Below are 14,217 nucleotides of genomic sequence, written 5' to 3'. Positions count from 1 at the left end.
GAGAGGGATTCTCCCATTTCTTCCCCTCTGAAATTCAGGCCTCGAAGCTGCTAGCCCTCATCAAATCAGGCCTGAGGTGGGAAGGGGAGGAAGTAGACTGCTTCCTGGACTCCCATCCTATTTTGCACACCCCCACATCCTGCTGAGGCCAAGGCCAGCTGGCAGGGGCCCCTCTGGCCTATCTAGCCTCCAGTCCCTCCCCCGCTGTCCCCTCAAGCCTGCCAGGTCCAAGGCCCAACCTGAGGGGAGTGTCCCTCACCAGCCAGGTGGTCTCATCCCAGGAGTAAGGCTGCGCCTGGGCCTTGGGAACATGATGGGCTCGCTGGTGCAGTACCTGAATTCCTGCATCTTCGTGGAGCTCAGGGCCTGGCATTTGTCCATCCAGCACTCAGTGTGCACCTACTGTGTGCCAGGAGCTGTGCCTGGAAGCAGGAAGACCGCAGTGAGCAAGAATAGACAAAAACCCCTGTCCTTATGATGCCAGCATTCAGACTGATGGACGTCAGCGGGCTGTCGAGGGCCAGCATTTGCCCCTTTGACTAGAAGGCCCCTGTGCCACGGACCACTGGGTGCTGGACAGAGGCCAGGGCAAAGAGGCAGAGCCTTGGCTGGTGGGAAGCACTTGGCTCAGACCAGCAGCCTCCCAAAGCCAGGCTGGCCCTTCCGGCCCCCGTTCACCCCTGACATGTGGCAACTGGCTGACCAGGGCACCATCAGCAAGACAGGGCCCTGCAGACATACACCAACAGACAAAGCTGGAGCTGGCAGGAAACAAGGCAGAGCTGTGCAGGCGCTGAGCCCAGCAGCCCCACTTTGTTTTGATAGCTCACAAGACCCCACAGCAAAGAGATTCCCCTTTTATTGCATCTGTTTTAGATCTTTAGAATCTGAGTGAAGTCAAAACCATGCTAGAGGGGAGATTAATTCCATATTTTTCCATCTTTGCAATGAAACGAAAGGAAAGTTAGACATTCTGTGCGGCACAGTCAAGACAGGGGCATTGAGCCGATGGCCAGCGCCAGGATGCTCCCCGAAGCCTGGCACAAAGGCCCCCAGTGGTGTGGCCAGGCAGGTGCGTCCTCTCCCTAAGCCCCAGGGCACCTCGGACACTACCACCGGTAATCTGGCTTCTGTCTTGGGGGGAGGGGGTTGGGATGCCCCAGCCCCTGTGGGAGACCGCCTAGAGGAGCCAAATCAACCACAAGCCTGGAAATGATTAAAAGGAACTTTCCGTCACAAGAGAACTTTAAGGAGCAGCCAGACCACCACGTGCCCTGATGGCTCAGACCCTACCAGGCCTGACCACAGGCTGCCTTCTTTGGGGGACTCATCAAGCCCCATCTATACAAGGTCCCCTGCAGCTCAGAGCTTAGCCATGGCCCCCATGAAGTAGGGAGCCATGTTGCCCACGGTGCACCCCCATGTCCAGAGCAAGGGCCACGTAAATATTAGCTGTTGATACAGTATTACAACGGAGCCTCGAGAGATGCAGTGTACAGATGAGGGATCTAAAGCCTTGAGTCAGATAACTTGCCCAAGGGCACTCAGCAAGTTAGCAGTCAAGTTCAGATTTGAACCTAGGCAGCATAGCTCTGGAGCCTGTGCTCTTACCACACAGGACAAAGGTAGGGACCAGGGGTCACCATAATAGCATTTTCCAAGAGTCTGCACCTGTGCTATGGCCAGGACATCCTGGGAGAGGAGCTGGGCAGGCACTGAGCGTGGGGGTGAGCCGAGGGGGACTTGTGGGGAAAGAGGGCTGAGGTGGGGCTTTTGGTAGGTGGCTTTGGTCAGAGAGAGCAATAGTAATAGGCAACGTGGACCTTGAGTGCCATGAGAATGCATGCCAAGGAGTTCGTCCGTTATCCCTGAGCTCCTGGATAGGAAAGGGACACGGCAGAAGCAGTGTGGAGGTGGAGGGTGACCCAGGAGTCCCGGAAAGCCGAGGTGGAAGGTGGAGCCTGAGCGGAGTAGTCACCGAGAGGGGCCTAGGGCACCCATCTCATGTTGGGAGCCCTGGGGCAGGAGTAGCCTACCTGGGTCTGGTGAGGACACTCGTGAGGCAGAGCCCTGATGTGAGGATGCTGCCCAGCCCGACTCGGCAGCCAGAAGAGTTGAGAACAGCACGGTCTAGTCATGCGATTGGTTTCCTACATGCCATCAGCCCTTCCTGCGGTGCCCCCCTGCTCTGGCGCCCTGCTGTGCTCACCACCCCCACCGCCCTCTCCCGGCCCCACATACTTGGCCCCGCATACTTGACGTCTCTCTGCCTGACTTTCCCCCCACACTGCAGCCCTGCCTCACGCCTGCTTGGGCAGCAACCCCCACCCCAATTGCTTAACCCTCTCGCCTCGCTGTCCCCCAGGCCCCCTTCAGACACGGGTGGCCCAGTGTCCCAGCTTCCTGCTACACTGCTGCCCATTTTAGTTCTCCTCGCTGCGGTGCCCCCAGCCTGGCAGAGAGCTCGAGGGCGCCTGTGGCTGGATGTTTGCTCTCTGGCCCAGCCACCCTGTCCACCTCTGGGCCATGTTCCAGGGAGGCCCAGGAGGGGATTCTGACCATAGAAACCACCTAAGAGGGCTAGGGCTCTGCTCAGAGCAGAAAGTGGACATGGAGAAGTTCCCTGGCTGGGGTCGGGGGCCCTGGGACAGAAGGGCTGCGCCGGAGCCGGATGGGGTGGGGAGTGCTGCGGGGAGGCCTGGAGCGAGGTCTGCACGTGCAGCAGCATTCCAGAAGGAACTGGCCAAATATCTGAGAAATGCACACAGAAAGGCTGGCTGGTTACCTTCTGTCTTTCTCCTTTCCTCCAAAATGTTACTCACTGTCAGTCATGGTCGAGCAGCTTCCCCAAAAGCCAGCCCAGACAGGACCAGTGCTGCGGCCACGCCAGTGCCTGGAAGCCCCTCCGAGCCGGTCTCTTGTCTGCTGCATGTGGTGGACCTGACAAATGTGTGGGGATGGATGAGGTGGTCAGGAGGGCCCTGTTGGTGTGCTGTGGCCCCTCAGGTCTTTGTGGAAGTTATGGCTCCAGTCTTCCTGCTACATTTGCTCGTGGGCTGTACAGGAGAGACGCTTTCAGCAAAGGTCGTAGTAGCAGCAGTGCTCTGGGAGGAGCAGCAGCTGCTGGAAGGCCCCTGGCTCACGAGGTCTGCCCTTGGTATTCTGAAGTGCCAGTTCACCCCCTTCTGTTTCACCTCCGACTGTGGCACCTGGTGGCCGCAGTCAGTTCCCGGGCTGAGCCTCTTCTCCCAGACTCACTCTAGAACCAGTTCTGAAAACTGACCACAGGCATGCAGGAGCCCCATCTTCCTGGCTGTACTTGCTCAGACCTGTGAGTGTGATAAGGCAGTGCCAGGGTGGAGGCTTCCCTGTTCCTGTCCCTTTTTGGCCAAGGGCCCTAGGGTCCCTCCTCCACCTTCCTTGTGGCCACCACACTCTCTTCCCTGTTCAACCACTCCAAACCAACAGCACTCACCTCCTCAACAATGCCATATTCTTCTGTGCCTCAGGGCCTTTGCACCTACTATACCTTGTGTTTGGAACACATTTCCTTTAGCCTGTCTTGGGTTGTTGTCTCCTCACAGAGGCCTCCCAGGCCCCAGTCCGAGTCAGAGCTCTTCTTCCCAGGTATATCAGCCCCAGAGTAGGTGAGCCATGTCAGGGGCCTGGGCTTCACTTGGAGCTAACTCTCTGAACATATCCTGCTCCTTTTCTTCTTGCCTTCTCTCCAAACACAAGTGTAAAGGGGATGAAAAAGAGACCTAAAAAGGAGGTAGAGGGGCACCTGGGTGGCTCGGTCGGTTAAGCATCTGACTTTGGCTCAGGTCATGATCTCACAGTTCGTGGGTTTGAGCCCCGCGTCGGGCTCTGTGCTGACGGCTCGGAGCCTGGAGCCTGCTTCAGATTCTGTGTCTCCCTTTCTCTCTGCCCCTCCCCTGCTCATACTCCATCTCTCTCTTTCTCTCTCAAAAATAAATAAAACATTTTTTAAAAACTAAAACAAAAAGAAAGGAGGTAGAAATGAGGACTAGGGGAAAGAGCTGAGGAAAAAAAATGCAGGACAAGCCTGCCTCAAGAGGAAACCAGTCTGGGGAGAAAAAAGAGGCCAGCAGGGCTGAAAGAAGGGGAGGTCATGCCATAGGAAGAGGGGGGCTGGGAAGTAGGCAGTCCACTGGAGAAAGAAGGGACAAAGGAAAAGCCCACCAAGCCCAGGGAAAGCGTGATGGAACTGGCAGGGAGAGAGCGGCCATGAGAGGAGCATGAAGAGCTCCATGAAGGGAGCGAGCGGGGCCTCCACGCGCTGGGTGGCAGAGCAGCCCTCCTGCTTTGTTGCACCACTTCTACTTCCAAGGGTAGGGATTATGCTCTCAGGGAGCACTGGACTCTCGCCGCCTCCATGTGACACCCACGCAGAGCCCGTGGGAGCATCATGGCTCCCAGCCCTCTCAGGCAGCACAGTCAGGCAGAGGCCCTGTAGATGCTCTTTGGCCTCTGGCAACACTCTTCAGATGCCTAAGTCCCTGTCACACATCAGGAGTGGAGGCTTTCCCCTTGGGCACCTCAAAAGTCAGTGGAGATACACGCCCCCAGGCTCTGCCCCACTCAGGGCACCTGAACTGGCCAGTTTGGGCCATCGGTGGGCAGGGGGCCAGTGTGGGAGCTGGGCTCAACTCTTCCAGCTCCCAGAGCCCTGCAGCCATGGGCAGGCATCTGATACTTTGATGCCATTAGGGAAAAGATATCCAAGGCAGCGAGGTCCAGAGCCACGATGGCTGTCTAGATGTCCCTCGTGTTGTGTTGTCTCCCGCTTGGAGCTGGGGGCCCTGGGTGCCAGACGTGTGGCTGAAGACTGGCATTTTGGCACAACTTCTTTGGGCATCACTATAGTTCCTAGGGGACTAAAAAAACAAGCCTGTCGCTTTAAAATAGGTTATTTTTAGACCCCACTCAGAAGGCCCTTCAGGGTGTTACATGAACCGTCTTACACATCTTGAACTGTGAGTGAGAGAAGCCACTTGCCCTGTTAACGTTGCCTTGACAGGGGACAGATCACAGCGTCTGTTCTCCCCTAGGCAGGAAGATGAGGATTTGAATAAGATGCCCTTGTTCAGCCTCTCCCAGAGGATATTCCTCTGGAGAGCTCAGGCAGCCAAGTCAGGCTGGGAATGCTGCCCCACCCCCAGCCTGAGCCGGCCTCACTCATGCTCTTGGTTTTGGTTCGTTGTGCCTCCAGCACTCTCCCTGACAGGTTCCCTGAGTTGGCTGTCCCTTCCTTGTCACCCACTGAGGGGCTAGGCTACTTTCCAGTGGGCTTCAGCAGTGTCACTGGTATCATCCCGCCCCAGATTCTGTCTGGTGTCCAGGGGCTTGTTCCTCTGCTCTCCCTACCTCTTCCTCCCCCACTCTGCCCCCAGCAGGGACGATAGTGTCAGAATGCAAAATAGCCCTGTTACTGGCTCAGGCCTCCTACCCAGCCCACTCAGAGGCAGAGGGCCCTCACACTTAACCCGTCCTGTCTGGAGCCCATTCTCTGCCCCTGTCCTTTGTTCTGTCCTATGTTTAGGGCCTCAGGGAATGGTCCCTTCTCCCATCTGCCTCTGACTTACCCCCACGTGGTGGGGGATCATACTTCGTTGGTATCTGGTTGGGCCTCCAACACACCTAACCACAGCCGTGTGCGCAACATCCCCTTGTGGCGGCCAGAAGGGTCTGCTCCCCACTCGGCCCAGGACCACCAGCCCTGTCCTCTGCTCTGAGGCTGAAGGCAAGGCCACCACCTAGCATGGCCTGAAGGCCCCGGCCCCATCTCTTGCCTCCACAAGGCCCTTCCTCACTCCCTCAGACATGCCTCCTTTGATCCATCCCTCTGCTCGTTACCTTCCCTGCCACCTCGGGGCTCCGTGCTCTGCGATCCTTTGGCCCCAGCGCCTTCTTGCCCCGCTTGCCTGGTGAACTCTTCCTTAGCCTTTGCTCACCGCTCCGTTCCCGGGCCCACTTCCCCAGGCCAAACCCCTCTGTTCTTCCCAGCACACGCTGCTGGTCTGTACGACTGCTTGGTACTTGCCTCTGCAAACTGGTGTGCGCCCTGCAGGCCTAGCCGAGTCTGTGTGCACCGTTGTCACCCTGGGTTACACGGGCCAACACAGGGGTGCTCAGTGAGGATGAGTGAGTGAAGACAGTCTGAGGCAAGGGTTGGTAAATATCTGGTTTTGTGGGCCGTAGGGTCTCTTGTCACAATTATTCAACCTGCCATCATAGCCAGAAAGCAGCCGTAGACAACATAAACAAATGGGCGTGACAGTAAAACCTTACTTACCAAAATAGACAGCAGGCCAAGTACACCAAGCCTCGGTCTAAAGATACAACAGACTATGTTCAACAGCGAACAGGAATGTTTTTAAGGGTACTGTTTCCCATGACAAGGGCTGTGGCTTTCTGGAAATTGCTGGTAACAGCAGCAGAAGGTGGTTCAGAAACAAGCCCCCAAGTGACCCTCTGACAGGGGTGACTTTGAAGATGAAATTTCTGAGTCTCCTATGACTTTGTCCCATGAGGCTTCTCCATGGCTGGCAGGTGAATGCCGTGACCTTGGAAGTGGACAGTGTTGGGCGAGGGTGACAGTGTCCAGGTGTGGGGTCTGAATTCTGCTTCCTGTCCCCATGGTTCAGAGAGAGAGGTGCCTTACTTAGTTGAGCCCCGTCTTGTGAGGGGTGGGACACCCAGCAGTGACCAGGGCAAGTCCCACAGCATGTTTGGGAACTGCTCACTTATGCTGAGTGACACCACACTCCAGTGAAAGAGAATGTCTAAAATTCAGGCGTTTGGGTACTTTCTCATCGTGTGTCTATTAAAGGGTTCTTGTTGGGATGTCCCCTTTAATCCTATAATATTTTTGTAGCTCAAAATCATGACTTTTATGATAATTCCAAACCTAAATGTTAAGTGAGGTAAGAGACTGCTTTATAGGGGATTGGAGGCGTCTGAGGCCTAGGAACTGTCTCTAAGTGTGGCCTGATGGTGTGAGAGGACTGCTAGGTGACTCTGGGGGGTGTCCCTTTTTACTACTTCTGCTCATTTAATCTGGAGCCAGGTGTCCAGGTGGCCTGGACAGGACAGATGATGACTGTTGCTGGGTAAGAACAGAGATCCACGAGTTCCTCCTCGGGCTGCTCGAGCTTGGGCACTGGGTGGGGGACACACAGGCCTCCCGCGGTTACGTAGCCAGTAGCCCTCAGGCATGGCTGGAGCAAGTGGGGAGGAATTAGGCCAGGCCTCACCCTATATGTGCTTGATGGGGACAAAGCGAAGGTGCAGCTCCCGGTGCCTTCGCCCAAACTCTGAAGCCAGGCCGCTGTGGGTCATGGCCTGGTTTGTCATTTATAAGCTGTGTGACTCTAGGCAAGTTGCTTAATATCACTGTGCATGGATTTCCTCATCTGAAAAATGGGCATGTGGAAGGCTCCCACGCTGAAGGATTGTGGAAGAGGGCTCGGCAGGATCACGAGCGCTCCATGAACTTGAGCTGCCGAGAGCAGCCCCTGGAGCAGAGTGTGTCAAGAAGCATCAGGATGAGCCCCTAGGGCCTGTCCCGGGTCCTCCCACCAGTCTCCCCTGGAGTCTGGGCTCCACACCTCAATTATGGAGGGGACTCTAGAGTAAGTTGTCCGGATGGCACAAAGGCCAAGGAGAGGGAATGAGTTGCCTGGTTTCTCCAAGGTCAGCAGGCAGGAGGGACCTTTCTGGAGGAGTTTGGACTCCACCATGCAGGAGTCCTGGGAGATGGGTCACCTTACCCAGACAGGTCTGCCTAGCAGCCAGAACACTGGCCTCCTCAGCCCTCTCTCCACATTTCCTTTGCCCTGCTGAGAAGACAGAGGTCCACAGATGCCCAGGTCAAGCAGGGCTGCTTCTCTCATTGCCATTTGCCACCAGAACCAGCCTGTACCCCCTTGGGGACTTTCTCTCACCCCCTGCTCCTCCGGACAGAGAAAGGTGAGGGGCCATGAGGGCCCAGGGGCTGCTTGTGAGGCCAGCTGTCATTTGCCCTGAGTGAAAGGAAGGTGAGAATGTTGGCGGGAGTGGGGGGCTGTCAGGAAGACTGTGGAGCTGTTTGCCTCGGTAGTGCTCCCCCCGCCTCTGGGGCAGGCATGCCACACTGCAGACGCCGTGTGGAAGGACCCGGTGCACAGAGCAGGGCGAGCAGCCTGCTTGGCGTGGCCCTGGACAGCGGGAGAAACGAGCTACGGCCTCTGCCCTCTGGACACTGAGGCAGCACGTGTTTACTGAGGCTTGCTGTGTGCCTGACACTTGGTGCGGGTGGGCATGTTGTTCTGAACCGGCAGGTGAGGTCACACTGCGAACAAGGCCAAGTGATATGTCCCGGAACCAGCCCTTGCTGGGGATACCCTCGCCCACCCACACACTGTCCCAGATGCTTTCCCTTCCTCCCTCCCACAGGCCCCAGCAGCTGGGAATATGGTGACACCGTGGTGGCCTGGACTGTCCCTACAGGTGGCCCACCTGCCCTCCTGCTGTCTGTGCCTCCAGCCCTGAGTGTGTTTGACCTCTGCTCCTCAGATGCCCCACTGGCAACCTTTCCATTGCTGTGGAGACCCTTCCCGTGGTGGAGGGAAGGCACATCAGCAAAACTAGACGTTGGGATTTCTAGGTTTTACTTTATCATGAGAGACACCATTTTCCATGAAAGTGAAGCCTCGTGTTTTATTAGAGTAGGATTATTCAGGAAAACTTGTGGAGCAGAGAACACCAAGACAACATTCTAACATACAGAAATCAAAAAAATCGTCCTCTCCCTGGCCCATCCTTCTGGCTCAGACAGGGGTTGGGTGGGATTAAATGTGAGCTGGAAGAGCCTGGTAGACTTCATCCCTGGATGGTGGCTGCCACCCAGCATCTTGGCAGAGTATGCCGGGGGCACAGGGGAGACAGGAAGTAGAGAGAAAAGACAGAGATGATGACTCTTCCCGAGTCTTTCTCAGCTAGAAAAGGGGGGAAGTAGGAGAACGTCAGGGAGAGGAAGGAGCTGCAGGTTTGAGGAGTAGTGGACTTGTGAAAGCCTTTTTGTCTACAACATGCCACAAAGCACCCTCTCAAAGCTCCCCCAGGAAGGGCCCAAAATTGGGCTGGCACCCTCCTTTCAGGAGGGCCCTATTTCTACTGAGCTAAAGTATGGGCCCCCCCCCATGGAACTAAGTGGAGGCCTCATGAAATGCGTGGCACCCCCGGTATTGACATTGGCCCAGCACCCACTGCCTCCACACTTGAAACTTCGGTCCCTGTGAAAAGTTTAAAGGGGCAGGGAGGGGGTGGGCAAAGAGAAAAAGCAGGCGGGCTCCCCCACTGTGGCCTGGAGTCCGGGACCATCGGAAAAAGTCTGGATGAAGAATGATTTTGGAGCTTGGCTCGGCACAAGCTTTGCAGCAGTCTGTGGAAACTTCCAGGAATGCTGCTCTGGGCCAGCCAGGGGCTGTTTCCGCCGCCACTTTTACGAGGTACAGACCCCTCGACGGCTTCTGGCCAGCACAGGGGGAGTGTGACTCTCTTTCAGCTCAGCCCTGCCTCTCAGGGTGCAGTGCACCTTTTCAGAGCCCTTACAGCCCAGGCCAGCTCAGTTAGAAAGGGCCAGCCGCCAGGAGGAGCAGCCTCCGTGAGCGGCTGACGTCCGTGCGGGATGCTGTGAGAATTTATAGCAGCCTTAGAGGGGAAACTCCCTCCCAGAATGTTTCAATGTTTTATTAAATGTATGAAGGGAAAATTTCCTTTTCACTGGACCAAGGCCCACAGCCTCCGTGGAGCCTCAGGGAAGGTGGCAAAACCTCTTGGGAAAGCCCACAGACAAATGGGTAAAATTAATAGAAAGTATTGTTTCTTAATCTGAGCCTTTCTGCTGGCTGTAGGCGGCACCACACAGGAACCGAGCCTGCCTTGCTCACGGCAGACTCACCCAGTGCCAGGTGCGGGTCTGACACGCACAGGCACTCACCCAGCTCTCGATGGGGGGAATGTGAGCTCAGCCATAGTGGCCAGCATGGGTCAGGCTGGGCGATGGCTGGGGTGGGCCGTGTGACCGGTGTGCAGGCCCGGGAGCACACCGGCTTCCAGATAGCACCTGCCCCTCTGCCAGCACTCTGTCCAAAGCCAGAGGAGGTGGGCAGGTTTTTTGCAGCCACGTCTGCAACACTGGCCCTGGCCCATAAGGCGCATGCAGCCCCAGCAGCTGGGGGCGTGGGCAGGCTAGACAGCTAGGTCGTGCTGTGTGTGCAGGAGAGGCCAGGGAGCAAGGGCTCAGCCTCCGGAAGCCAACATGATGACAAGCATTGCCAACATGGGTCAAGCTAAGAAGTGCTGGGTGCCATCCTGAGTCAAAACCCATAGTGTCCAGGACTCCTGTGAGCTTGGCGTTATCCTTCCATTACAGAGGAAAAGGGGGGCTTGGAAGCGGAGTTAGGGCCAAATTTCCAGGTGGCATATTCCTGCAATGGTCCTCACTGGACTTGGACAGGCAGAGGCCCTCCTAGGCTCGGGGTCGCTCAGTCGCTCACCTCCCAGTCTGGGAAGTCCCTCCAGGTATAGAGGTGAAGAGCCTGAGGTGTAGGCAGGACCCTAATTTGGTGCCTTCATTTGGGGGTGTCGTTTTCTTACCTTTGGAATGGAGATGGGTGATGGTCTCCAGTTGGTTGTGGATAGAAACCTGGCCCAAATGAGGAAGTGGTTCTGTTCCAGACCCCAATCTAAGTGCCAGACCACCAGGGCCAGGGATTCTGACCCAGGGCTGTGGGACCTGCTGCCGACCTTCCCTCACTGTGTCCTCCCCCTGCCTGCAAGCATCAGAGAACAGCCATCCAGAGCCAGGAAGAGACATGAAAGCAAGAGCCAGGGACCTGACAGGACAGCAGGCCGAGCAGCTGAGCAGGAATGGCTGGGGGGATCCCTAGGGCAACCCTGAAGCCTGACCACCATTTATTTTGCAGACAGTCTCCATCCTAGAGCAGCGGTTGACACTGACGGAGGACAAGCTGAAGCAGTGTCTGGAGAACCAGCAGCTAATCATGCAGAGAACAACACCGTGATCAGGGGAGCAAGAATCAAGAGCTTGGTCGATTTTGGGGGGGTGGCAGACCGGGGATTGGTACTGTGGGACTTGGGGACTCATTTATTTAAATGAAAGGGATTCAGCTCTGTGGGCATCACATTCATCCCTGAGCCCCAGAGATTATGCCCCTATCTCTGTCCTCCACCTGCTGTCTGCACCTGGAGGCTCTCCACCTGGCAGTGGGAGGCCGGCCCCCTGTGGGCAGGGCCAACACATGCAGAATGGACTGTGTTTGGTTTAATGTGAAGGAGTCAGCCGGAAATGTTTGCTACCTCTACCTCGGAGTCCCAATGAGCCCTAAGATCGCAGCTTCCCTGCCCCCTCCAGAAGAGTCCCCTTCCTGGGGTTTGTCCAACCTTCTGTCATATGACTGGTTCTTCCCACCCATAGCAATGGACTACACATTGGATGGGGAGCCAGGAGTTTTCTCTAAATCTGACAAAAGGCCCAATGTGGGTCCATCTGAGGTTTATCCAGGACCAAGCACTCGAGGCGGGGAGGCGGTAGCTTTGCAGTGGCCTCGATTTCTGCCTCACGCATGTTCACTGGGGCCTGGTGGCTTCCTCCTCTGTATGCACGAAGGTGAAGGAATCTGAAATTAAAATGGACTTTATTGAGCTTCTCATAAAAGTGGCTTGTTCTGAGTGAGACCTTATCAGTGCCTCCATCCCCAGGTCCCATAAAGGGAGAATGAGAGCGGTGACTTCGGAGAGCCCCTGCCAGGTTACCTCTGGAGCTCAGGGTATTGGGGGAGCAAGGACAGCCAGAGTCCCCGCATGACATTCACCTCCCCTGGCCGGCCCCCCAGCTGGCTTCCTCGATTGGATCCTGGAAGACTCAGGCACCTGCATTTCCACTTAACTCCTGAGGGTTCTCATAGGCGCCTTCCTCTGCATCCCTGCAGGGAGAGCCAGGCAGTGTTTGCCATATGTCTCGGTGTCTCGGTCTATGCCTTCAGCATTTGGCTTCTTGGGACCCAGCCAGCCAGGGAGGTATTTATCCTTCAACATACCTGCCTTGCCCTGGGAGACCGGGGTGGGGGGTGGGGGTGTTAGACCTTCTCGGGAGCTGTTAGTACCACGCAGCTAATGAGGTTCCCAGCCTCTGCGGCTTCCAGGTGGGAGCAGAGCCTGAATGCCTAGGAGCTTGGGCCGCCAAGGAGGCAGCCTGTGTTGAGCCCTGATAAACGATGAGAACGGGGAAGCTGCCTCCCCCGGCTGTGTGGAGAGAGAGCCGCAGTCCAGGATCAGGCTACAGATTCTGCCTTTAGCCAGCTGTGTAACCTCCGCATGGCGACATAACCTCTCTGAGCCTCAGGTTCTTGTGTTATGTGGTGGTGGTAACCACCCCTCCAGGTGCTTACGAGGGAGGCTCGCTCCCCATGAGCTGTGAGTGGGAAAGTGGGGAGGAGGCTGCTGGCTCAGGCTCTTCTGAAGGTCCCCAGGGATCTGCTGAGGCCTCCCATGTGTCCCTGTGTGTAGAAGAGTTGGGCGGGCCTGCTGGTTTGAATTGGCAGGTGAGGTGCTCAGCTGCCTCGGGAGGTCATGGGATCCCCCTCCGTAAAGGCCTTTAGGGAGTCTGGGTACCCTAAGTGAACCTGCTCAGAGAGGATGCAGCTTGTGGGACTAGGTTTGTCAGCACCCACCCACCCCACCCCCCGCCCCCACCATGCTGGCTGTCCTGTTGTAGCTTCCAGTCGTGAAGCTGGAGGTCTGTGTTGGAACTCTGGTGATTTGAGCAGCCATCTCAGAGTGAGGTCATCTCGGGAGACATAGATGGTACCTCTCACTGGGGACAGCAGGACTGGAACCAGGTCTCCAGGCATTGTATGGCAGCTCTTGCCCTCCGGCCGGGCCCAGGCTGCCATCTCCCTGCCTTCAGTTTACACCAGGATTGAGTTTTCTCTGTGAGGAAAATGGAGATTGAGAGCCTGCTAGGGATTCGGGGAAATGGCCTGGGGACAATGGTGTAGTGTTTGTCCCTGGAAGCCCCACCCTAGTTTATCAGCCCCCCTCACCACACCCCTTATAGGCCAATGTCCGTGTGTTCTGAGGCAGCCCAGCCTGGGCTCTCCCCTACTGAGGCAGCCACGGGCTGTCTGAGAGGACTTCTCTGGAGTGGCCCAGGCAGGGCCCTCCTGAGGGCTTTCCTGCACACTCACACACCTGCCTTGATGGAGCCACCAGCCAGACCCGGAATGTGGGGGAAGAAGGTTCTTGGAGAGCTGCGCTGGTCTTTGAAACACCACAGAGAACCCACCTCCTCCAAGCCCGAGGGTCAGTGTGTCACACACACAAGGCAGAGCAATGAAGGGCCTAAGTTCTAACCCCAAGAGTTCTTTCTTGAAATTGCTCACGTGGGGCCTGAGTTGGGACCTCACTGCTCAGTGAGGATCTAGGGGGCCCAGATTTTTCCTGAGGAAGAGGGGACGGGAGATTCTAGGGTGCTCTGACCCCCCACCCCCAGCCCATGAAGGTGCTACAGGACCCTGAGCTGGGCAACACTGGGCTGTTTGGCCGTGGGGACCCTCACAAGCAAGGGAGGAGCGTGAGGCCTAGGTGGGCTTGAGGTGGCTTGGCAAGGTTGGGGGCCACATGACAGGGCCTTTCTTGTGGTGGTGTCTCCCTGCCAGCCCTTGCCGCCGGCTCCCCCGTCGTAGGGGCTCTTACCAGTGCCCCCACTGGTGTTTCTGCCTTCTGGAAATGCAAGTGCTTCAGCTCAGCCACCGTATTTTCTGGTTGTAGATTTTGATAACAGTCCCCCAAAATCCAAATTTCAGGCATCTCTCTCTCTCTCTCTCTCTCTCTCTCTCTCTCTCTCTCTCTCTTTTTTTTTCTTTTTGCTAGGAAGGTGAGATTAGGTTAGGGGTTTTTTGTTAAGAAGTATATCCTAGGGGCGGGTGACTCAGCCGGTTAAGCGTCTGACTTCAGCTCATGATCTCGCAGTCCGTGAGTTCGAGCCCCACGTTGGGCTCTGTGCTGACAGCTCAGAGCCTGGAGCCTGCTTCAGATTCTGTGTCTCCCTCTCTCTCTGGCCCTCCCCCCGTTCATGCTCTCTCTCTCTCTGTCTCCAAAATAAATAAACGTTAAAAAAAATTTTTTTTA

The 14,217-nt window shown here is 56.4% G+C and overlaps 1 protein-coding gene across 2 annotated transcripts in view; it reads left to right on the top strand.

The window, feature by feature from the left end:
* The window catches only part of POC1A (POC1 centriolar protein A), a 75,263-nt gene extending 63,512 nt beyond the window's left edge, over nt 1-11,751 (top strand). For both annotated transcript variants that reach the window (XM_047844000.1, XM_047844008.1), the window contains one exon: nt 10,992-11,751. In XM_047844000.1, coding sequence (XP_047699956.1) covers nt 10,992-11,090 — 99 coding nt within the window. In that variant the 3' untranslated portion in view covers nt 11,091-11,751. The remainder of the gene's footprint in view (nt 1-10,991) is intronic.
* The last annotated feature ends 2,466 nt before the right edge of the window (nt 11,752-14,217 follow it).

The sequence above is a fragment of the Prionailurus viverrinus genome, chromosome A2, assembly GCF_022837055.1.
Source record: "Prionailurus viverrinus isolate Anna chromosome A2, UM_Priviv_1.0, whole genome shotgun sequence".
NCBI classification, from domain to species: Eukaryota; Metazoa; Chordata; class Mammalia; order Carnivora; family Felidae; genus Prionailurus; species Prionailurus viverrinus.
The sequence above is the reverse complement of the archived record's forward strand: the minus strand, read 5'-3'. Positions and strand labels throughout refer to the sequence as shown.